General features: G+C 44.6%; 1 protein-coding gene across 5 annotated transcripts in view; it reads right to left on the bottom strand.

The window, feature by feature from the left end:
* ARAP2 (ArfGAP with RhoGAP domain, ankyrin repeat and PH domain 2) overlaps nucleotides 1-25,896 on the bottom strand; it is a 619,943-nt gene that overhangs the window by 362,550 nt on the left and 231,497 nt on the right. For 4 of the 5 annotated variants that reach the window (XM_029589653.1, XM_029589686.1, XM_029589677.1 and 1 more), the window contains exon 9: nucleotides 8,052-8,233. In XM_029589653.1, the coding sequence (XP_029445513.1) occupies nucleotides 8,052-8,233 (182 nt within the window). The remainder of the gene's footprint in view (nucleotides 1-8,051; nucleotides 8,234-25,896) is intronic. The other variant, XM_029589667.1, reaches the window with a different exon arrangement.

Below are 25,896 nucleotides of genomic sequence, written 5' to 3'. Positions count from 1 at the left end.
CAACAAAGACTGGCCACCCGAGGCTATTGAGGTATTTCAGAAATTAAAGAATGCCTTCACTAACAAGCTGTGCCTATGTCATCTGGAGTCAACATAATCCTTCATCATAAACATAAATGCCTCTACCCTGGGGTAGGTGCTGTCTTTAGCCAACATACTCCGGAAGGGGTACTTCATCCATGTTCCTTCTTTTCTAAGACATTTTCCCTGACTGAATGCAACTAATGCATTGGAGATCAAAAGCTCTTGGCCATTAAACTAGCTCTCATGGAATGACGCCATCTACTTGAGGGAACCCAACACCGCGACCATGTTACTATATACATGGATCAAAAGAACCTCCAGCATCTACACCAAGTTTAGCAGCTTAATGCAAGACAAGTCGACTGGTGCTTGTTCTAGGCTCACTTTAATTTTGAGTTACGGTATCACCAGGACACTCAAGAACCAAAGGGCAGATGCCCTCTTTTTCTCCTTCCAGACCATTCTAGGCACAACATTGATCCTACTAAGATATTCCTGGACACTACTGTATCCGTCCCTCCAAGGAAGACAGTCATACATTCCAGACAGCATGAAAAGGTGTTAAAATGGGCCCATGACTCCCATGTCGCAGGTCACCCTGGGCAAGCATGAACCCTTGAATTGCTTAAATGACATTACTGTTGTCTTCAGTCCTCATCCAGTTTACTTCTGTCTTTGTCAGCTTGTCGACAGCCTTGCTCCTGCCTTTTCCTGTCCTTGACTTCCTGCCCTGCCTATCCATCCCTTGTATCCTTACTTGGATAGATATTTGGTTTTGACCATTGGCTTGGATCTCAGACAACCCTGACCACTGCCTGCCTCTGACCACTGCCTGAACTTCGGTCACCATTGACCTCTGCCTACCTCTGATTATTGTCTATCTGGCACTCGCCTGATTGCCACAGTCTATGACCGAAGCTAACTACACACCTTCATTTCATCCACCAGCAGAGACCCTGCCTTCGGCACCCGAAGTTTCAATGTGAAGGGAATGAGGGTTGATATAGGTGAAAGTCCTGACTGGTCTCTGCCTCTCCTGGGTCTGCCTGTCGACAGTGGGACCCTAAAGGGCTCCTCCCTGCAGTCAGAGCCAATCCCTCCTAGGTCAAAGGGGTCCACAGATACAACATACTGTTTACTGCATTTTAATTATGTACCTGTAATCCACCTAGCATGCACATTATAGGCGGAATATAAATATTGCTAATAAATACAAAAATAAATAAATTAATTAAAATTATAGGTTAGATTTCAATACTTTTCTTTTATAGTCACACTGTTTTTCATTTTAATGTACTAAAATCATTTCTGTGAGTCGACTCTTTTAGAAGACTTAAATATTTGCTCTGCAGTTTATTAAGATACATTTTCATAGCTGACCTTTTCTTGAATTATCTCGGCTCTCTTTCTTTTTTTTTTCCTGGTGTTTATATAAGGATGATAATTTTTGATCCTTATCTTTTGTGACTTATTGTCCCTTTTGGTGCATATGAAAAAATGATTTGGAATACAGCCCATAGAGCAACATCTTTCACAACTGCTAGTACAAAAATAAACACAAGCTAGTATAACATGTTGCAGTCTCTCTAATTGTTTTAGTATATAAGGTAATATAGTTATAAGAAAGATGAGAGTACAGAAGGTGCAGCATATTAAATGTTATTGTTGGTGATCGACCTTCGGTAATTTGTAGCATTCTCCTAAAGGGACAGATAAACCCTGTTCTTATTAAAGTAAGTAGCAATGTTCTACAGTCATTTCAATTTACTCAAATTTAACAGACACTTGCAGTGGCCTATGTGCTCTTCACAATAAATAATCCTTCTGATTCCTTCTGTTCCAATGACTCTCAGAACTAATATAAAAATGCTTTATAATAATGCAGAGGCCCCTGATGCTTGGCATCTCTTAGAGACCTGGAGAACTCATTGATTTAATAACAAATAAATGGGGGAAGAGAGTCTAGAAGGATGTACCACAGAGAATCAGGGAGAGGCTGAAAATATTCAGTAAAAAATAAAATAAGAAAATGAAACTGGCAAGTAATACAAAAAACTTTCTTCTTGAGCTAGGAGAAAATGCTCACCATTTTTTTTGGATATGTTTATGTAAAACTGCTTAATATTGAAATGCCCCCTGTCTTTACACGTTCTATGCTGTATGCTACACTATACAGTAATCTTTACTGTAAAAGGAATCAGTGAAGAATGGTAAAGCCAGTACCCTGCTTTAAGAAATGCTTTTCAAATATTTACAAAAGTTCCCCCCTTTCCCTAGTACTGGATTTAAATAAAATGTTCAACAGACATATTTTACACAATGCCCACTTCATACAGAGAAAGCAATGATAATGATAGTATATCCTCTGTCACCTGAAGTGACTGAACCAATAACAGTTTACCACCACAAACTGTGCAGGGGGCACAGGATAATTTTTTAGCCAAGGCTTAAAACAAATCAACGTAGCCACTTGATCTGATCCTGTTTCAACACTAAGAAGTCTAAGTAGGTATCTTTTAGCACTGCAGTCATAATACACCCCTGTAAGTCACTGTGGGAGTAATACAAGCATGGATGTGAATGCCAATATGAGCAGGATACTAGGTCATACCGCCATGTATTTGTTTAAACGTAATGCATCCCTTTTTGGTTTCTAGCTTAGAAACCTGGATTTTTAAAACAACATTGCCCTCTGCTGGCTTTAACAGTATACTGCACTGTTATTTTCCATTCAGTAAAAATTATCATAAATACAAAAAAAAGCCATTATGACAGACTAAGAAAATGAAGGAACGCACAGCAATATACCTCATGTTGAATATTTTATATAGTAAATCTTCACAGGTGCATACGTAATTTTGTGAAAGTAATATTTGGTAAGATGAAAAAGAATACATGCAATCTTGCTTTTTGACTAACCAAAAATAAAACAACAAACTAAGGAAAATGCTAGACTGTAGCGTCCGCAGAGATCTTTAAAAGGCTGTTCAGTTAATTCTACTGTTCTTATCCTTTACTCATTCAGGTGTATGTTATATTACAATACTGATCCTTTATTTAATTTTGTATGTGTATCAGTGAAAATGAAATCCATTGTTAGGAGCCAGAATTATTTAAAGAAATCTACAAGCTTTTTTCTACTTGATGAGGAAACACAAGGGTCAATTTAATAAGTTGCGATATCCAAAGCACAGGTTTTTACTCCTGTTTTAGCATGGTTTTTTTCATGCTACATAGACCCAAGTATGTAATAGGGGTTTTACTGCAGAAAAAAAAACATGCATAGGAAATTTAACTTCCTGCAATTGTTGACCCCCTTGGAAGTCCCAATGCCAGGTTGCTATGATGGCCAAAGGTTCCCCCCTTTCCAGTGTGTCCTCAGGTTGGATCTGCAGCACCTCCACCTTACATGGATTTTTATATTAATTTCTTGATTCAGGCATGGGGGGTTCCTCTGCACAGAAATGAGCTCCGCTGAGCAGGACTGGGACAGATCAGAGAGTGCCGCCACCACCAAATATGCTGCTGAGGGAAGAAGGTGTTAATACAGCTGCTATCTCCAGCACAGTCGATGCACAACTGTAAGCCTCCTTTTCAGGCTTCAGCTGTCCTGCAACTTTCACTCAATGCGTTTCCTGGATCTATCTATCTCACGACTCCCACCTGTTCCCTATTTTCTGCCATCCCCTTGGTGCAAAGTGACAATGGCACTTGGGATGGGGATAGAAACATCTCCCACCACTTCCCAACTAGAGGGAAGCTACAATATTCATGTGATCTTGGGAAATTAGGCAATCATCCAGTCCAGGACTGCTTCTGATGCGAGCCCAGGGGAGGGGGAGTGGGAGATGGAGAGTCACTATCTCAGATGCTTGTCTGGGAGAGACCCTGCCATCCTGCAGCTTTCAGCAGCCTCCTGAATCAGTAAGAGTATTACTAGTATCACAAGGCCACCGGATTCTTGTGTCTCCCCTACCTTTTTTCTAAAGTGGAGGCAGGTCCAGTTAATACCAGCCTCCACTACAGGAGTAGGCAGGGGGAGCCACTAAGAGCCAGTTGCCTTGTGCCACTAGTTTCCATCAGAGGGAGAGGAGAGGACGAATAGAATCAGGGGTGAAGAGGGAACCCTTCCTCCACAGCAACAGGACAAATATTTTTACTATTGATAGTAAAGAAGAGTCTCCGCATGAAACTGACCCCTAACAACCTACCAAAGAAATACGAAATCGCTCTCTTCGATTCCGAACATCTACAAGTATGCCTTGTATATTGCCCTCCTAACCTCCTCAACAAGGAATTATCACCACTCCCTGAATTCCTAATAACCAACATCAGCACAAAAAAGCCAACGATAATCCTCGGAGACTTCAATCTCCACACCGACATCAACCCTAAAACACAGAACTGTCAAACACTTCTAGACATGCTGTCCACCTGTAACCTCGATCAACATGTAAACTCCCCCACACATAAAGCTGGTCACACCTTAGACCTGATCTTCACCAATCAACACTTCACCGATATATCCATCTCAGCAAACCCAGTACCATGGTCTGACCACTTCCTCATACAATGCAACTCGCACCTACAGCCAAGAATCATAACCGCTAAAAGCAAACCTAACACCTACAAATACCGACCTCCCTTTCAACAGGACCTACTACAAAAGGAGCTCGGAAAACAATTGGCAAATCTAGACCTATCCAACATCAACCTCGCGATTCAATCTTGGCACCAACTCACAGAACAGACTGCTAACAAGATAAACCCAGAAAAAACGAGGAATTGAATATCAACCAGCGGCAAAAACAACCCTTGGTTTAATTCGAATCTAAAATCGATGAAAACAAAACTCAGAAAATTAGAAAAAGAATGGAAAAAAATCAAACTGCCCTAAAGACCTACAAAGATACCGAACTCATCTAGCCACATATAAAAGCATGATCATGAACACAAAACGAAACTACTACAGCAACAAGATAAAAAAACTCAGCTAACAATTCAAACGCATTATTCAACATCGTAAAGAACCTCACAGAGGATAAAAGTTACATCACCCCAGATACCAATGCAACCAATCTTTCTCAAGACCTAGCCACATTCTTCAAAGACAAAATCAACAGAATTACTAAAACATTCACCAACCCCACAACTGTTGATAGCCACTTCGAACCAACACACATAGCACCATGGTCGCAATTCATTCTGATATCTTCCATCACAGCCGAAAAAATGATAAATAAAATCCATCCTGCCCGGCACGACTTAGACTCCATCTCCACCCGTAACCTGAAAGAGATGGCTCATATAATCGCCCCAACCATAGCCGCCATCATTAACAAATCTCTCGAAGAAGGTGAGCTACCAACCATATTAAAAACCGCAACCATAACCCCAATCTTAAAAAAAGAAGAACCTAGACCCCAATGACCTGAAAAACTACTGGCCGATCTCAAATCTGCCTCTACTTGCCAAATTGACAGAGAAAGCTGCCCTGAATCAACTAAACGAACACCTTGAAAACAACAAGATTCTACACGATGCACAACACGGATTCAGAAAAAACCGCAGCACAGAAACTCTACTCGTCAACCTCTCGAATGAGATACTAAGAGGACTCGACAACAAAACAAACCATCTCCTAATTCTCCTAGACCTTTCTGCGGCCTTTGATACCGTTGACCACAAAAGCCTTCTATCATGTCTAACCAACATCGGCCTCACAGGCTGTACCCTCAATTGGTTCTCCTCCTTCCTTCAAAACAGATTCTTCAAGGTTTCAATAAACAACAATTCCTCGAACCCCCTTCCTCTTGATACCGGTGTACCTCAAGGATCAGCTCTATCTGCAACCCTCTTCAACATATATCTTCTACCTTTATGCCACCTCATCTCCAGCCTTGGACTAACATACTTCATGTATGCAGACGACATACAGTTATCATCCCAATTACAAACACAATAGAAGACGCCATCTCCACTGCAGCAAAATATCTAACACTAATCAGAAACATGCTTTACAAATTAAAGCTATGCTTGAACATGAATAAAACTGAATGCATCCTTATTGGAAGAAACATCCCAGAACAAACCATCACTTCACACTCCCTTACAATAGATAACATCAACATCAAGATAAAAAACAACACAAAGAACCTCGGAATTTGGATTGATAAAGACCTCAATCTTAAAAAGAACATCGCAACCAAAACCAAAGAGGGATTCTACAAACTACAAGTCCTGAAGCATCTAAAACCACTCCTACACCATCAGGATTTCTGGACAGTGCTACAATCGCTGATCTTCAACAGCCTTGACTACTGCAACGCGCTCTTACTAGGGATACCCAGATCTTCACTAAAACCACTCCAAACTCGACAGAATGCCGCTGCCAGAATCCTTACAGGAAAGAAAAAAACCGATCACATCACCCCTGTTCTAAAAAGTCTTCACTGGCTCCCTATCGATCAGAGAATCGAATTCAAAACCCTTACTCTAGTACACAACGGCATTCACAAATCGGAAAACAACTCACTTTACAGCATGTTAAACCAACACAAACCTCAACATCTCTCAAGATCTACCAACAAACTACTACTGGAAATACCAACACTGCCTTCGGCCAAACTCACGTGCACAAGAAACAGAGCCTTCTCAATCGCAGGACCTCACATCTGGAACTCCCTACCTCAATACTTAAGCTCTATAACTGACAGCAAATCCTTCAAAAAAGAACTGAAAACCTGGATATTCACAAAAACATTCAGAGACTGCATAGGCTAATCCCTTAATACCATCTTTAACACCTCCCATACAAGACAAACACACCATGAATCCATGATGATACGATCCCTCCTTTTTCTCCCCTCCTTACCCCCTACCCTGGTAACGTTCCTCCCCACCCCACCCCCCGGAAACTTAACCCTGTACATAATTTCCAATATTCTTCCCAGTTTCCATCTTGCGATGGCTAAGTTTCCACCCTGAACCAGCAAAGTTTCTAAGTTGAGTTAGCTATGCTAACAATGTTTCTAATCTGCTCTTGACATCCTTGCTCAAATGTTGCTCATATGTTTATGTTCAGTCCCCGACTATTAGTCATTTAGTTCGAGGTCTCATAAACCTCGGGGTTTTTTTTCCTCCGTTTTTCCCCCTTGTACCGTTCCTTGTAACCTTTCGTTGTTCTTTTTTGACCGTTCTATGTAACTAATTTGTTCTATTGTAAACCGGGGCGAAGGCTTCTGCTAAACCTCGGTATATAAAAAAAACCGCAAATAAATAAATAAATAAACAACAGCAGAGAAATGCACCATGTTTTGTCATGGATTTGGCATGCAAATGGCCTGCGGATAAAAAAAGTATGCCTTTTCGGTTTAGCATGTCTTTTTACTCCCATCTGCATACTGCCAGCTTACTGCATCCTGTAGGGTCATGGGTTTCCACTGCATGCATAAACCAAAACCCGTGCCAATACGTCACTCCAATTTTAGCATGGGATTTGTTGCCTAAGCCCCACAGAAAGGATTAACTGAAGATGCATCTATAGGTGTAAAATAGCTGAATATATAAAATATAACTCTTTAGCCCCCCCTCCCACCACATTCACATTACATCTCCATTTCGTATGTGTAAATCAATAAAGCATAGTATGATATAATAGCTAAAAAATGAATAGAACTGCAATGGGGACTAACCCAGGGCAATTAAGACAAATAAATAGTATATATCTAGATTGAATAGAAAAATAACAGAAACCAAGAGTTAAAACAGTAAACCTACCTACAGGGAAAATCCATTATCCAGTATGGAGTGAAATCAAAGACCCAAATTAAAAAGTGTAACAGGCGACAACACCACAGTTTGGTCTCATTCTCTAGCAAGAGGCAATGCATAGAGACTCTCACTACCCAGTCTTGTAAAATGTGACTGATGCTAAAATAATAGAGCATTTTAGCTTTCAGTGTTGAGAGTTCATAGTTAAAAAAAAACATTTTTTTTCATTCATAGAGCTCTAAAGCAAGCTTTACCTGTTCACTTTTGCAGAGCAGCATTTTGTTCCCATGCAAAACAGTGAAGATTTTAGCTTTGTGACCCCTTAGTTCAAGATATCCATTTTTGTCTGAGGTGATGCTAGTTGGAGTGCAAGAGGCTTCAGGCTGAGACATTAATGCATTCTGCAGTATTCTAATCCAGTCATTTCTGTCACCTACTAGGAAAGAAAAACAGAGAAAGAAAGATAAAAAATTACTTTTATAAGTAGTGCTGAACAAATTCTATGTGAACAAATGATAGGGAATCACCCTTATCTCTGCCCACTGCCACCAATTACTGTTCCTTTTCTATCTTAATGAACTTAGTTCACACCCATAATCATAAAGCATCAGATAAGTAAAGCTACTATAATCCAACAGGTTTCTCCAGAAAACAGTGTCATCATGGCTAGTCCTTGCACTATGTGGATGCCTCTTCATGCACCAATGACCATGTCTCTTCCAAAAGTAGATCTTACTAAAATGATAAAAAATAACCTAAATCATAAGCAGATGCTTCTGTTTGCTGTGTTTTTTTTAATAGAATGTAAGGTTATATTGTGTTGTGTACCTGTATTTACAAGGGAAAAGTTGAAATGCAGCAGGAAGGTATTACCAAAAATATATTGCATCAATAAGAGGTAAAGTGATCACTGTGTACCCTGATATGATAATGTAGAAAATCAGACCACTGGCAAGTAACATTATTAGAATCTCTGCCTTGAAATGTCTTATATCTATAAGAAACAGAGAACCGAGATGAGTTATAACAGGTACAATAATAGGAAAACAGGGAAGAAATGTGAGTAAAAAGCTTCCCACAATATTTGATGATAATGTTTTAATATACATTGTCATGTTTGTATTTGTAAAGTATGTATATTATTGTTGCAAACCGAAGGTGCACAGAGAGGGGAAGGGCACAAGCAAGCTGCTATTGGTAATGGCTACCTTGTGCAGGGTCTCATGCTCCCTGTTTGATATTATTCGGGAATGGCTGCTATAGGCTGACTGTTCTTAAAACTGAAGCATGTTGTGATGTTTCTGATCCAAGCCCAAGTGGGTTCCGTAGTTTGATGAGCAGTGCAAAGATTGCCTGTGGGTGGAGAATTCAAACCCAGAGTTTGCTGCCGCTTCTGAGAGCTGCAGGAGTTGGTAGCAAAACAGGTTTATGATGGCTACAGCTGCTCACTGAGGACTGTAGACCAGTTATTGCAGAAGAGCCTGTGGTGAGACGGGAGGCTTGTTATGCTCAGGCTTGTGAACCCTTGGACCGATGGGAGGATGGTATACCTTAGGAAATGGATCCGTAGGTTCTCCCGTCGGGTGGCGAGGGAGAACAGAAGAAGTGACCAGCTGACCCTCGGCACTGGAGACTGAGGCGACTGTGGAGGCAGACAAAGAGTTGTGACGTCGAGGAGTGGAACTGTGTCTTTGCCACTGGAAGCCCACAGTCCCCCGAGGAGGAGCCCGTAGGGACCCGGGCCGCTGGGACTTTATTTATTTATTTATGTGTGTGTTTGTTTATTTATTTATTTAAAGAAACTTATATTCCACAGCCTTAGTCCGGTGCAGGTAATAAAAATGAAAAGATTGATAATAGAAAGAGTGGACATTTATTGTTTCATGCAGGCTTTGCTGGTTATGATTATGTGACAGATTGAAACACCGGTGTACAGAAACAATTTTCTCTCTCTCTCGCTCTCTTTTCTGAGGGTGTTTGGTGGCCCACATGTTATTCTTCTCAAGGAGGTTTTTCTTCTCTGTGATTAGCTGGCTGAGGGATTTTGTAATCCTGCCACCTGTTTTGTCTCCCTTTCATTCCGGAATACTATTAGTATATGGAGTCCAAGCCTTCATATTCTCCTCTGTTGACATACAGGTAATTTTATAAGCTCTATGCGCGCAAAACTTGGGAGATACGTGAGTATGTCAGGCCAGCACGTGCCACGCGGTTTTTAAAAGGCGCCTGCATGCGTGCATATCTCCCGCTACTCAAACAAAAACAATTTCTCAAAAAGGGTGGGGCATGGGCAGGGCATGGGTATTCCTGGATTTAAAAATGAAACCAGCGTGTAAATACTTACGTGCAGAAGCAGGCACCGGGGCACCTACTGCATAACTTTACTTCTGTTATGAATGGTGTGTAAGTAATAAAATAAAATCTAGGCATGTCAGTGGGGTTTTAAGGGTTGGGGCTTACAGGGTGAAAGAGAGGCTGTTTAAGTAGGGGGGATTAGGAAGTCCCATCCCTTGTCTAGGCAAACTGGGAGCAAACTGGGAAAACTGGTAATTGCGTCAGTGCATGTATCTCTTAAATTTCCCCCACTTCCACGGTAGACGTGGCATTTGCGCGCATAGTAATGCATCCATTATAAATTTTTGTGCACATTAGGCGCATTCAGCCTATTTTATAACGTGTGAATATTCACAAAGACATATGCATTATAAATGGCTGCGTCCTTTTTGCGAGCTGGCATACGCCCATACATGCGCATCTGTGTTCTGGTTTTAAAATTCACCTGAGTATGTAGTAGAGTCCCTCCTGGAGATCAGGAAAGAGTCTTCAATATGGCAAATGTAGAGGCTCCAGAATCTGGGAAGCTAGATCACAATCAGCCAGTAGCCAAGTCTGATGTTTTGGCATTAGTGGAAGAGTTCAAGATGTTGAGAATTGCCATTAATAAAACAGTGCATGACCTGAAGTCAGAAGTTAAGTCCTTGGGTGCTTGAATCACTCAAAATAAAATACATAAGCATGAAAAAATTGATTCTGTGGAGCAGTGGTCTAGTAGTTACAGAAGTAAATGGGAAGCCGGGGTTCAAATTCTGCTAATGCTTCTTGTGCACTGGGCAAGTCACTTCATCTTCCATTGCCTCAGGTATAAACATAGATTGTAAGCTCTCATAGGTAGGGAAACACTTGCATGTAACTTGCCTTGAGCAAGTGAAAAGGTGTGAGCTAAATATAAGTAAATACATTTCCAAAGAAAGATAAAGACCATGGAATCTGTGAGTTAATAGTAGGGATGTGAATCGTTTTTTGACGATTTAAAATATCGTCCGATATTTTTGAAATCATCATTATTCGTTAATAGAAATTCCACCGATTTATCATGAAAAAATTGTTAATCAGGTTAGTGCACACTAATGGGAGTTAGGACACAACCTAAAAACCCACTCCGACCCTTTAAAACCACTCCCTTAGCCTCCACTACCCTCCCGAACTCCCCCAAAACATTTTAAAATTACCTGGTGGTCCAGCGGGGGTCCCAGGAGTGTTCTCTCACACTCGGGCTGTCGGCCGATAAACAAAAAACCCACCACGACTGCTCCCTTAGCCTCCACCACCCTCCCGACCCCCCCAAAAACATTTTAAAATTACCTGGTGGCGCCATCTTTAAAAATGGCGCGGGCCATCCAGTGCTCCTACCATGTGACAGGGGCCTGCCAATGGCATGGTTACCCTGTCACATGGTAAGGGCAAAGGGCCATCGGCACCATTTTTATTAGTGACAGCCGACAGCCCGAGAGCGGGAAATCGCTCCCGGGGGCCACTGGACCACCAGGTAATTTTAAAACATTTTTTTGGGGGGGTCGGGAGTGTGGTGGAGGCTAATGGAGCGGTTTTAAAGGGTCGGGGTGGGTTTTTTGTTATCGGCCGACAGCCTGAGCGCGAGAGAATGCTCCCAGGACCCCCGCTGGACCACCAGGTAATTTTTAAACGTTTTTTGGGGGGTCGGGAGGGTGATGGAGGTTAAGAGAGCAGTTTTAAAGGGTCGGGTGGGTTTTTTGTTTATCGGCCGACAGCCTGAGCGCGAGAGAATGCTCCCAGGACCCCCGCTGGACCACCAGGTAATTTTTAAACGTTTTTTGGGGGGTCGGGAGGGTGATGGAGGTTAAGAGAGTGGTTTTAAAGGGTCGGGGTGGGTTTTTTGTTTATCGGATCAGGCGCAGCAGATAAAAAAAAACAAAAAACAATCGGGCCGCACATTTTACTTTCAGAAATTATCGCCTACCCAAAGGTAGGCGTAATTTCTTCCGGCACCGGGAAAGTGCACATTAGGCACCGGGAAAGTGCTTTTCTGTGCACCCTCTGGTTCCAATTCACATCTCTAGTTAATAGAGTAAAACTAAACAAGAGAACTTGGAGAATTGACAAAGGCAGAATATAAGAACTGTGGGAGTCTCAAAGCCAAAGAAAGTAGATGATGTCTCTTGTATTGCTGGAGATCTTTATCACTTTTGTGTTTCAGGAAGAGAGGGCAGAGATATCAAACTGGACAGAGCAAACAGCATTTCAAAGAATTCTGACTCTGCAGCAACTAAGATGCTTACTATCTTTGTTGCCATAGTTTTGAAGATAAGCATGCACAGATGACTGCAATGTACAATAACGAGCATAGGGAGGGTAATTTCCAACAGCTCACAGACAGGCCAATACAGTACAGTGCGCTCCGATGGAGCGCACTGTTAACCTTCCATTGGACACGCGTTTTCCCTTACCCCCTTATTCAGTAAGGGGTGGAAACATACATACATTAGGTTCGGCGTGTCCAACCTGCCGAACCTAATGTATGTTGATGGCCCTATTAGGTATTCGTGCGCGATTCAGAAAGCAAAATGTGCAGCCAAGCTGCACATTTTACTTTCAGAAATTAGTGCCTACCCAAAGGTAGGCGTTATTTCTTCCGGCACCAGGAAAGTGCACATTAGGCACCGGGAAAGTGCTTTTCTGTGCACCCTCCGACTTAATATCATGTGATATTAAGTCGGAGGTCCCGAAGTTAAAAAAAAAAATTGGAAGTCGGCCGGCAGCTGTCGGGTCGAAAACCGGACGCTCAATTTTGCCGGCGTCCTGTTTCCGAGCCCGTGGCTGTCAGCGGGCTCGAGAACCGATGCCGGCAAAATTGAGCGTCGGCTGTCAAACCCGCTGACAGCTGCTGCACCTGTCAAAAAGGAGGTGCTAGGGATGCACTAGTGTCCCTAGTGCCTTCTTTTGCCCGTTTCTACCGCCGGGCCTCATTTAAATACTGTATCGCGCGCACAGGCGAGTGGCCTGTGCACGTGCCAGGAGAGCGGGCGTTCGCCCGCTCTCCCGCGGACTTTACTGAATCGGCCTGAGAGTGCTAAAGTCTGTGGGTACAAAGTACTAGGGTTTTAACAAAATGGCAAAATGAACAAATGAGGCCATTTTTGGTTTGAATGAATTAAATTAATTGAAAATTTTCAGTAGATGAAAATACCAGAAACTTTTGGGTACTTTTGTATTTGTATTTAAAATAACAGGCCTCCACTTGATAAGGCCTCAGCCTAGTCCTGCCCATGGTCAAGTCCCAGTCACTGAGGCTTAGGCCAGGGTCAGATGCTGGGGCATGAGCAAGATTGGGTCTCCTTGCCAAGGTCAGACTTTGCCTAGGCCTAAGATGATCTTGGGGCCTGGCCTGAGGCCAAGTCTCAGTCACCAAGGCCCAGGCCTAGTTCCAGGTCTGATGCAGGGTCCCGGCCTTGTCCTGAACGTATGCCTAATGCTGGGGCCCAGCATGATGCTGCATCCCTGTCACTGAGGCTCAGACCTTTCCCCCGAGGCCATACAATAAATTGTTGCCATCTGCTCTGAAGAAAGGCACCACAGTGGTATCACTGCAGCATGACCTCCAGGGTCAGAACATTATTTTGAGTTGATAGAACAAGAAAGAAGATGACGGAAGGCCTGCTCCTGCATCTTGAGGCCTAGTCTTAGGTCTACGCCTAGCCTAGGCAAGGGCTCTATCATCAGGACATGGCCTCAGCTAGGCCATGGCCTTGGGTCTCAATCCTTTGTATAGGGACCTGGCATCAGCTGGTCAGAAAAATATTAACTTTACAGAAACTGGAAAATTATTACAGGAAAAGAATATTAAAAAAGAAAGGAAGCACAATACATTCCGACTCCAATATGTGAGGGGAGAAAAGAAAACCTGTCAATGTAATATATGTCATATATTATAAACCTATTCACTAGAATGACAATTATTCCTGGCTCACAGCTAAAGGCGATTCTCTATTCTGCAAAAAAAGCCCTCAAGCTGATCAGGTTGTTAAAAAACATAATAATTATTCTCCAATTTAACTTGACACTTGCAGGGAAATCTAAGAAAAAAGTGGCTCTGAGGGCCAAAAGCCTCTGCCTTTTCATCAAAAATAACTTCTGTTTGTAGCCTTAGCCACATTAAGAAAAAAAAAAAATCGATAAATCACTACTTTACAACCTAAGAAAAGACCATTTTTAATATGAAAAAAACAATTTGAGTCTGTTCTTTATCTGATTCTAATTTGTAACTAATCAACAAGGTTACATGAGAAGTTATATCTAATTGAGAATCTTGTAAAAAGCCAGTTAACTCTAGGCTTTTGAAAGGTTTATCTTGTTTCTCTGAATTTTTGTCTGTGCCCTCAAACACTCCCAGGAAGATAGAACATCTTGGTGGGAAAGATTCACTGGACACTTTAAAATTTTCAATGTAAAATGTTTCAACATGTCAATAGGAGAAACTAAACTAGATTTGGGAAAATTCAAAAATCTAAGAATATATCCTCTATTACTTTTAAAGTTCTCAAGTTGATGATGATGCATCAGTTCTTTGCCCTTGTTTTATGAATGGCTTTTGTCGCTGGACTGACTTCATCCAGTTTATATCCTTCTGAAGGACCAATCTTTAGAATGGCAGACAAAATTCCAAATGACATCTCAGCAGATACTTATACAGGGACCTTTTTCTGGTGGCCCTTCCTTTTGACTTTGCTGTCACCTTATGCACCTGATTGGTAACTATAAGATCATCAGATATGATCGCATCCAGATCCTGCTCTTGTTTCATGGTTAGAATTTCTCATCCTAGGATTCTTGCAGCCCAAATGCATGACTCTGCATTTTCTAGCATTGAGTCTTAGCTGCAAACTCTAAACTATTCCTCAAAGAATAGTCAAAGAAATTGGTCAGCTTCATCTGACAAGACCTACCTCTGGTAAAAAACCAGGCTGCCTTAGATCTTTTAATCCATTGTTTACAGAGGGCAGGAATCTCATTAGCTCTACAGAAGACACATTTGCCTGAATCTGAGCATTTAAAACTTAAAAAGAACTGGATTGGACAGGTTTTGTCAGCACCTTATAATTAGTGAGCTTCATTTTTAGTTTTTATTTTATTTTTCTTGGGAATTTCAATATGAAAAAATGACTTTTCCACTGACTTTTTTCCTGTGTGTTATAATAAAAAAAAAATTTTCACTGATTCTTTTGTGTTAGCAATTTGAAATTCCCAGGCAAAATAAAATAAAAATTGAAAATGAAGGTCCATACTTATAACTCAGCAAAATGGAAATTGTGATTTTAATTTAAAGAACTGTTCCTTTGCCAAAGATCAACTAATGGATCAAAATGTTAGATATATCGTTCTAGTAGGGGAATCAAATGGTTTGTTAATACACATTTGCCAAAGAAATTAATACTATTATAACTGTTTGTGTAGTGCTACTAGGTGAAAGACATGCTTTACAGAAGCATATTAAAAATAAAACAGTCCATGCTTCTTAGATTTTAAAATCTAGTCAGGACATACAGACACACAGGCAAAACCAAATAATAGACTTTGATTTAACTGGAAGATCATACTTGGAAAAATCTACCCTGGGTGGCCCATATTTTTAAAAAAAAATGAATATCTGGGCACTTATCCAACTAAATTCTAGCCAAATATTAAGTAACCAGCTAGAATTTAGCTGGCTAAGTTAGGGGACTTACAGGGGTGTAACTAGGAGGAGTTAAGGTAGCCAGTTAAGTTAGCCAGCTATCTCCGAAATTCAGTCAGCCAGATGACTTAGCCAGCTAATGTTGCACTCGAGGCTACGGGACAGGTCCATGAACAGCTCACTCACCCTTGCCTGATGCTGGCCCTATTGCTGCTGTCGCTATCAGCCACTCCCGTGAGGCCTGGATGCCCCGCTGCCGCCTGCCACTGCCCTTTGCCGGCGGTGTGCCAGCTCTGGCAACTTCCTACCTGCACGGCTTCTGCTGCTCCTGCCCCAGCTTGTGCAAGCAACTGGGAGCCGCCCCTGAGGTTTCCTTGTTGCAGCCCTGGTGCTGCCATCATCCCTGCAGGGCAGGGGGAGCCGCCACCAATGCTGCCTCCACTTGGCAGGTGAGACACCGTTGCTCTTTCTCTCTGTGCGGCTGAGTGCTGCCACCGACTTCAACTTTGCATCAGGGATGCTACCGATGCTGCTGCCTCAGTCCTGCATGCCTCTGTTTAATTTTAAAGGGCCAGCGGCGGGAAAAGCCCCGTGGTCCCAGTGGATGAGGTCATCACTCTGCTTCATCTTCATCCCTATTTAAGGGCTCTGTTTCTACTCCTCGGGGCCTTCACATCGGATCTTCATGGTTGTCCATGGCCTCTTCATCCGACAAGGTCCTCCGTGGTCTGCTCCTGTCTAGATGGTTCCATGTGAATCGTTAAATATTTCTGGTCTTCATGGATGTTCCTGTTCTTTGTTGGAGCTCCTTTGTTACTTGTTCCGTGTTCCTGATGTTCTTAGTTCCAGTCCGGGTCCTGATATTCCAGCCTCCGGCTCTTTGTCCTGCTTCCAAGTTTCCTTCTTGCCAACCTTTCTTGGTGTGCCACCATCATGGTCCATGACCATCCCATGGGGGGCTGTGTAGGGTGCTGCGTGGCACAAGGCCTGTCTTAACTTCTGTAGCACAAGTCTCAGGAAGGCCTTGCTTTTAATGCCGAGGTCTGTGCCTGAATCCTGAGTTTTGAATCCTGAGTCTTGAATCCTTGAATCCTGTTTCTGGTCTTTGGAGTTCCTTGTTCCTGCTGCTGTCCATGCCCCAGACTCAAGCCAAAGCCTGCTCTGCTTCAGCGTGGTCTACAGTCAGACACGGGCGGCTGTGGAGGGCATGCCTTGATGCAGGCCTCTCCTGAATCATGAATGGGGTTTCTGTAGCCACTTGGCTTTCTTGATGGTCACGGGGGTGGAGTCCTTGCTCGGAGCAGCAATGTCTCCTGTTTCTTTCATTAAATGCCCCTGTGATAAGTTTTATGTGGGTAAAACTAAACATTCTCTTCATACCAGAATGATAGAGCATTGTTCCTGCCTTGCTAACAACCGTGTCACTGCTCTCTTGGTAAATCATTGTAATGATTATTCTCATGTATTCACTGATTTACGGGTATGTATTCTTGAGCAGATTCGCCCTGGTTGGCATGGTGGAGATCTTAACCTTCTATTACTTCACTCTGAACAGCGTTGGATACACCGCCTGCATATGGTACACCCCCTTGGCCTTAACGCAAGCTTAGATTTACAGGTGTTTCTCTGATTGTTGTCTAAATCATCACGAGATGACGTTACTTCTGTTGTGAAGTACTCCGATTGGTTCAAGTGATTTCAAAGTCCATCTGATTCAAACAGAGACTGACTGTGTCTATGATCAGGCTCTGCTTGGCGTTGGGGGAGACGGGAGACGTTGCTGTTCCGAGTGGGAATTCTGCCTTCGTGACCATCGGGAAAGCTGGGTGGTTGTAGAAGTTTCATTTGTTGTGTATTTTTTCTTGGAGGGTTGGTTGTATGCTGTGTGGCTATGGGGGACGCTGTTTATCTGGTTGGGCTCCTGGTGGGGCTTTTCGGGCGGGACTTCGGCCGTGGTTGAGCCTTCAGAAGTTCTGTTGTTGCACAACTGTTAAGAAAATGTATATTTTGTAAACCGTTATGATGGCTCTACCGAATGACGGTATATAAAACTCAACAAATAAATAAATAGATCATGTTTCCAGCTTCAAGTCTTCATCTTCTCGCCTGGATCTGCTTCGCTTCCAGCGTGGTCCATGACCAGCCATGGGCGATTGTGTAGGGTACCCTGCGGTGCAGTACTCACTCCTATTTTAATGTCTGAACCTGAATCTGAACCTGATTCTTCCAAGTTCCTCGAGTCCTCGACTGAGTCTTCCAAGTTCCTCAGTTCCAGGTCTCATTGTGTTCCTGTCCTCAGCCTTCGTCTGGCCTCATGCACTCATCGTTCCCAAGCTGCGGGTCTGGAAGGACTTCCAAGTGGCTGGAGGGCTACTCTTGAGACCAGCATTGCACTGTTGGGTCTCACCTGTGCGTGTAGGTTTAACGGAGGTCTGAGCCTACCTTGTTCCATTTCCTATGATGTTCTATATCTTGATCCTGGTCCAGGCTTGTTCCCACTCCAGCCTGTGCTTGGACACTCTCACCTCCCATGGTGTGTGCCTTGGTGCTCCTCCCTGAGCCACGCCGTGGCCCAAAGGCTCATCTCTCCAGAGCAAGTGACAGCACCTGTGGTTTGCAATAGCTAAGTCCAATCAACCAAAGAACTGTCCTAATGTTAAGTGCTTATAGTTAGCCAGCTAATTTTATGATAGCCGGCTATATTTAACAGTGTGGTTTCACTATTGAATATACCTCCAAATTTAGCTGGATAAATTTATCTGGCTAACTTTGCTAGCCAGACTGTTTCTGAATATGGACCTCAAGAAGTTTAGTAATATCATACTCAGACTCCACATTAACATTTAGACTGATTAACATTTAAATCTAGAATACATCTCTCTGCACTTCATTTTGGTCAAGGAAATCCCTTAATCTTGATCTTTCTTGACATTTCAGCTGCTTTTGACTTTATGGATCACTCCATCTTAATAGATCAGCTTCAGTCTTGAGGCATTGGTGGGGATGTTCTCTCTTAGTTTCTCTTCTATTTGACAGACCATCACTTCCATGTTAGGTCTGATCAGGCTATCTCATCATGTAAAATTTTAGTAAGAAGGGTCCCTCAGGGTTCAACTCTCTCATCCACGTTATTTAATTTGTACTTGGCACCATTGTGTTCCATCATTTCCTCCTATGTGGATGAGTTTAAAATTTATGCTGACGACATCCAACTAGTTCTCCCTGTTGTCATCCCTCTCACCTCTGTATACCTGAATATAGCCAATTGCATTAATGCCATTAATTCTTGGCTTAATGCCCCGGGACCCCCACTGGACCACCAGGTACCTGTAAAAAGATTTTGGGTGGGTCGGGATGGTGGGGGAAGCTAAGGGATTAGTTTTAAAGGGTCGGGGTGGGTTTAGGGGTTATTTTTGTGTGCCGTTTTTCCCGCCCTCCCCCAAAATGCTAAGAGAACCTCCACGAACAATTCCGTGCGGTTTTCCTATCATTTTGGGGGAGCCCCCGATTTCTGACGATTTTGAAAATATCGTACGATATTTTCAGTCATCCGAAGCCCGATTCACATCCCTAGGAGCCACTACTGCAACTGTGGCAATCACACTGGATAACAACAGTATATGTGTGATTAAGGTAGTCATCACCTGCTGTGAGTGACACTTGTATGGCAGGGACTCGGAGAATAGTGGAACTTCACTGGATAATAGAGATGTGCAGGGGAGAAAAATGTGTTTTCGTTTTCGGTTCATTTTCAGGGATTTTATTTCCCATGAATTTTGGTTCGTGGATTGCTTGATTTGATTCATTCATGTGAAAAAAAAAAAAAAACCAAAGCAATCAATAAAAAAACAAAAAAAACCCAAAAACTAAGCTTTCCTTACACCCTCCTGGAATAATTCCGGAGCCAGGATTCCCCGGCCCCCAATCATCTGGCTGGTGGGGATCCTCTGGCTAGGCCTACTCAAGGCCAACACCTCCACCAAAGCTGGAGATTGGACCCAGGCCCAGTGCCGTGACCTCACCCACAGGCCGGGTCCTGATACAGGGCCTCGACGAAGGTCAGGGTCTGGACCCAGGCCCGACGCAGCAACACGACCTGAAGACGAGGTCCTGAAACTAGAGCCTTGGCCCAGACCTAAGCCCAATGATGCAACCCACCCCAGAGGCCAAGTCCTGATGCCTGGGCATCGACCTAGGCTGAAGCCCGAGCCCAGGTCCGACACAGTGACCCGCTGTGGAGACCGGGTCCCGACGCCTGGGCCTTTGCCTAGGCTGGAGCCTGAACCCAGGCCTGATGCTGCAACCTGACCTGGAGGCTGGGTCTCAATACAGGGGCCTCAGCCCAGATCCAGGCCCGATGCTGCGACCTGACCCAGAGGGCAGGTTCTGATGCCTGGGCCTTGGCCTGGGCTGGAGACCGAGCCCAGGTCCGATGATGCAACACAAATCGGAATGCAGGATCTCGCACTGGGGACTTAGCCTGGACCCAGACCAGGAGGCCAAGTCCTGATACCTGTGACTCGGCCCAGGATCAGGCTTAGGTATTGGAGCCAAACCTGGAAGTTCTTCTTTAGGTCCTCTTCTTTCTTTACCTCTTCAATGCCAAATGAAGACATCCCCTGGGGTCACCCCATAGTTAATTAACTCTGATTCATTCACCCCAGTGGAAAGCATCATTTTTATGTATGGCAATGCCATCCTATGCCATATATCAAAATGGTGCCGATCACTAGGGTGAATGCACCGGAGTTGGTTAACTGTGATGCGACTCTAGTGAAGGTCATTATTTGGCATTAAAGAGCCAAAGAAAGAAGAGGACCTGAAGAGGAACTCCCAAGCCTGGGCTTGACTCTAGACTGAGGACCTGGCATCAGGCCTGAGTCCAGGCCTAGGCCTTGGTGTCAGGACCCTGCCTCTGGGTCAGGTTGTGGCATCAGGCCTAGGTCTGGGCTGAGACCCTGGACTCTGGGTCAGGTCATGGCATTGGGCCTCGGCTTGGGCTTTGGCCTAGGCCAAAGCATCAGGGCCAAGTCTCCAGGTTGGGTTGAGACTTCTGGCATGGGCTCTGGCTCCAGCCTACGCTGAGGAATCAGGACCTGATTTCTGAGTCAGGATGTGGCATTGGGCCTGGGTCCGGGTCAAGGCCCAAGTGTCAGGACCTGGCTTCCATGATGGGTCACGGAGCTGGGCCTGGGCTCTGGCTCTGACCTAGGCTGAAGCCCAGGAATCAAGTCTTGGCCTTCTGTTCAGTTCACAGCATCATGCCTGGAATCTGGGCTGAGGCCCCGGCATTGGACCTGTTCTCCAGGTCATGTTGTGGCATCAGAATTGGGCTCGGGCTCCCACCTAAGCTGAGGCCCAGGAGTCCAGCACGGCCTTTAGGTCAGGCTATGGCATCAAGCCTGGGTCTGAGTTGAGGCCCTGGCTTCCAGATCAGTTCGCAGCATCAGGCCTGAGTCCAGGTCTAGGTCCTGGCATTGGGACTTGCCTCCAGGTCAGGTTGTGGCATCAAGCCTGGGCTCAGGCTTCAGTCTAAGCCAAGGCATCGGGTTCTCAGCCTCTGGGTCAGGTTGTGGCATCAGTCCTGGGTCACAGTCGAGGCCCTGGCATCACGACCTGGCCTCTGGGTCATGTCACAGAGATGGGCCTGGGCTCGGGCTCTGGCCTAGGCTGAGGCCCTGGCATAGGAACCTGGCCTCTGGGTCGGGTCACAGTGTCATGCCTGGCTTGGGCTCCCGCTTAGGCCAAGGCCAAGGCCTTGGGACCTAGACTCCAGGTCAGATTGCAACATTGGGCTTGGGTCAGGGCCAAGGCCCCAGAATTGGGATCCAGCTTTTGTCGGATTACCCAACAGATCAGGTAAGTATTGGATTTTTTTTTATATTCATGTGTCTCAGCTGAGGCTCTATCGTTGGCCCATGCCTCCATTGAGACCCTGGCATCACGCTCAAGCCTAGGCCACAATCCCTGCTTTTGACCTCGGCCTATGCCCTAGGAGAGTCCCCAATTTCGGGCCTAGGTCCTATGCATTAGTTTAAAATAAAACAAACAAATAAGGTTTGTTTCATTGGGGGGGGGGGGGCTCTAGATGCAGTTTTAATCAAATGCACATCCCTACTGGATGATGCCTGAAGGCCAGGCTGGCCAGAAGAGTAGTGTGCTTGATGTGACATAAATGATGGTTTATCCATGTGTTAGGAGTGGGGATTTTTTTGTATTTTTTTAGCTGGCTCTGGTATTGTCACACGTTTGCACATGTTAGTGTATTAATCTGTGGCCCTTGATACCCACATTATGTGTTTTGATATGTCAAATGATAATGTTGATATTGTCAAGGAGTGTGCCTGCAAGAAGGAGGCCAGATAATCCTGGATGACCATGTAATGGGGGGAATGTCTGGGCCAGGTTCTGCTTGTGATAGATAACATCAATGGCAGGCCTGGCTTCAAACCAGATGTAGCAGTATAGCAGTAGTGGTATGGGTGGTGAATATTTGGCAGCAGTGGCTCCCATGTAGTATACACCAAGTGGTGGAAAAATTTCCAGCACTGGTTGGTGGTTGTGCTACATGGAAGATGGGTTTGATGGGGATAGAGTGAAGAAGAATATGTCATGCTCCCTCCTTTGCCATTCCTTTCATAGCAAATAGCCATCCCACTTACTCTTGTATTATCTTTTCTGTATATTTATAATTCTATAATTGATTTTCATGTCATGTCTTGGTAGGGAAATGGAATACTTGAACCATTGCTGGGTTCAAGGCAGTGTGAAGCTGTCTTACTCAGCTGGCAGCAGACAGAACTGGGAGACCCTGGAGAGTGGTGTGAATGGGAGTTGTTGCACTAGATGACAATAGTTTGTTATGATTTCAGCTGCTATGCAGTCTCACTGTATCCTGAATATGATGCCTCCCTACCAGCAGAGGCCTCCAGTGAGCCCCACTCAGAACTGTCCTCACCATCTCTTTCCTTGTCTTATGACTCAGTCTGTCTTTCACCTTCCCCTCCACCAGGGGACTCAACAAGCATCCTCTCTAGGCTGGCCAAGTTTCTGCTCTCTGTTCTCACCTCGCCCAGTTATCTGCTCTATGTAATCCAGCCTGCCATAGCCACCTTGTCGGTTCATGGGGTTAGCTTTGGCTTCGTGTCCTAGCCTCTGTCTTTCTCACTACTTTTCCTCTGTCTTTGCTTTATGGCTTTTGGGTCTTCACTTCTAGCCTTACCTTGCCTTGTGGCCATCTGGCCTTCTTGCTCCTTGCCTTGCGGCCATCCGGCATTCTCACTCCTTGCTTGCCTTGCCTTGTGGCCTTCAGGTCTTCTGCCTCTTGCTTTGTCTGTATTATGGCCTATCTGGAATTATTCTATTGCCCAGTTGCCGGGCCATCTGCCTAGCTGCCTTCGGGCATATGTGTTCTGTGCTGCCTTGCTCTTCCCTTGTTCTGTCTAGTCTTGTTCCAATTATTTCCTGTCTCAGTCCTGTCATGTCCTTCTTTGGTCTTGTTGTGTCCTGTCCCAGTCCTTATCCTGTGCTTTTTCCTAGACCCAGCCTTGTTCCAGATCTACCCAACCTGTCCACAGCCTTGCCGGGTCCAGTCTGTCCACAGCCTTGATTGGTTCAGCTTATCTACAGCTTCATCTAAACCAGACTGTTCATTACCTTGTCTGATAAATCCTGTTCTCAGAGTTCCCATGTACTTGTTGCATCGGAGGTGGTCCCTTGGGCCGAGCTAGGGTTGACACAACCCGTAGGCAAGGGCCTACGGGTACCCACCATCGGCAGGTGGAGTGGGCTGATAGACAGAGGCTGCTGGAGCTTCACCTATACCAGTCCTTGTTCCCCGCGGGTTGAGCCTTTGGATGCCGGGGCTGGCAAGACTTAGGTGGGCCTCCATATGTAGTTGCAGAAGAAGTTGGTTCAGCCCAGAGACAGCAGGTGAGAGACAGTACAGTTTTATTCCAGACTGGGTAATGTCCTGGAAACTCAGATGCCAATGGAACAAAGGCAGACAGGGGGCGCTCGAGCAAAAGCAGGCTGAAGCCTGAAGAAACCATGTCCGGGGAGTAAGTTGAAGAGGCGTCCAAAGGCAGCCTAAAGTCAGGGCTGGTGGCAATCCGAAGGCAGTGGCAAGCAAAGCTGATGTCTGATCATGGAGATGGTCAAAGGCGTAGTCAAGCAAAGCAAAGTTCTGGGTCTGGAGGTAAGCAATGCGTAGTCGGATGAAGCAGAGGTCGGGGTCTGGAGATAGGCAATGCATAGTTAGGCGAAGCGGAGGTCTGGGTCTGGAGACAGGCAAGAGAGTAGTCAGGCAAAGCGGAGGTCTGGGTCTGGAGATAGGTAGTAACGTAGTCAGTCACAGCAGAAGTCTGGGTCTGGAGATAGGCAATAGCATAGTCAGGTGAAACAGAGGTCTGTGTCCAGAGATAGGCAGGAACATAGTCAGACGAAGCAGAGGTCTGGGTCCGGAGATAGGCAGTACCGGAGTCAGGTGAAGCAGAGGTCTGGGTCTGGAGAATGGCAGTAGCATAGTCAGATGAAGCAGAGGTCTGGGTCCGGAGATAGGCAGTAGCAGTGTCAGGCGAAGCAGAGGTCTGGGTCTGGAGATAATTGATGGCAAAGTCAGGCAAAGCAAAGTAGAAGTCCGCGTAGTCAATCAAAAACATAAGCAGGGTAGGAACAAAGAGACTGGAACCAGGAACAACGAGGAACAGGAACACAGGGATGAGACAAATCTCTAGGCGGCAACGAGTACTCGACCAGCAAAGAGACCTGTTGCAAAGACAATGCTAGGGAGCAGAGCCTGAGCTTAAATACTATAGTCAGGTTGATGTCATCATCCGGGGCTGCAGCTAGGTTCCTGCCGCGGTCCCTAATTAATAATCAATAATGCACGTGTGCGTGCCTAGGGAAGGGCATGGCACAAGTCACAGTATCTCTCCGCGGGCCACGCAGAGAGGCCTGACACGAAGTGGAAGCAGGACTGGGAACTCCGTGGACTGTGGCAGAGCCGGAGGCACCGGGGGATGCCTGAGGACGAAGCTGACGGCCCACCGCCACCAGTGAGGAGGAACCAGAGGTTGGAGTCACTGTAGAAAGGTGAGAGGGTTGTGCTGCATGTCTGCCATGGACGGCATGTGTAACAGTACTGCCACCACATTGGACTCCTTCTGGCCCTTAGCACCCAAAGGGGAATGAGGCTAACTAAGGAGAAGACTGCCTTCTGTCCCATCCTGCTATCCTCTGCTACCCTTTGAGCGATGTTCTCTAAACATGGAACGTGTAACTCAGCAATTGGTGCAACTGGAAGGATGTCGAATTGATACTGGTGTGGGTGACCCTACTAATGTGGCAGGGGCTTGAATGATGGTGGCACTTTATCAGGTAATGCCTGAAGGTGAGTCTGATCTGAAACGTTGCATGCTTGCTCAATTGTGACTGATAGCCTACTCAGATGTCAGGGATGGGGGTGTTTTATATTATTTAGCTGGCTTGGTATTGTCAAATGTTTGTATATATTAATAAAGCTGTACCCTTTGATACCCACATTATATGTTTCTGTTGATTTGTGAACAGATTATGTTCATGTATGATTGTGTGAAGGAGTGTGTGTACAAGAGGAACACTGGATATTCCTGGCTATGCTTCTGATAAAAATATTTTTTCCTTTTAAAATGTGTAGCTTTACTTCTGTTCAGACTATTCTTTTGTCCTTGATACTGCTTCAAGCTGACCTACTAACAGGAAGTGGAGCTGCGCAACCAGATTGTGATCTCAATGATAAAGAATTTCTAACTCCTAAGGGTGTATAATAAAATTGTGCATCCACACCTCAGTACTTCAGTACAGTTAGCCTGCTGGTCAGTTTTGCAGGAGCTCTGCTTCAGTGGGACACATCCACAAAAAAACAGAGTTTTCCTCATTGAATTAAACATCTGTAATCTATAAGAGTAGTATAGACCACACTGAAACAATGATATTAGGATCATGAATATAAACAGGTTTGTCCAGTTTAAGCAATCTAATTTACAAAGTATGTAGTTGAATAATTCAATAAGTTATAAAAATGTGTATGCATCTTGTACAAACTGTGCCAACACAGAACAAGACAATCTAAA

This window comes from Rhinatrema bivittatum, chromosome 1 (genome assembly GCF_901001135.1).
Source record: "Rhinatrema bivittatum chromosome 1, aRhiBiv1.1, whole genome shotgun sequence".
Taxonomy (NCBI): Eukaryota; Metazoa; Chordata; class Amphibia; order Gymnophiona; family Rhinatrematidae; genus Rhinatrema; species Rhinatrema bivittatum.
The sequence above is the reverse complement of the archived record's forward strand: the minus strand, read 5'-3'. Positions and strand labels throughout refer to the sequence as shown.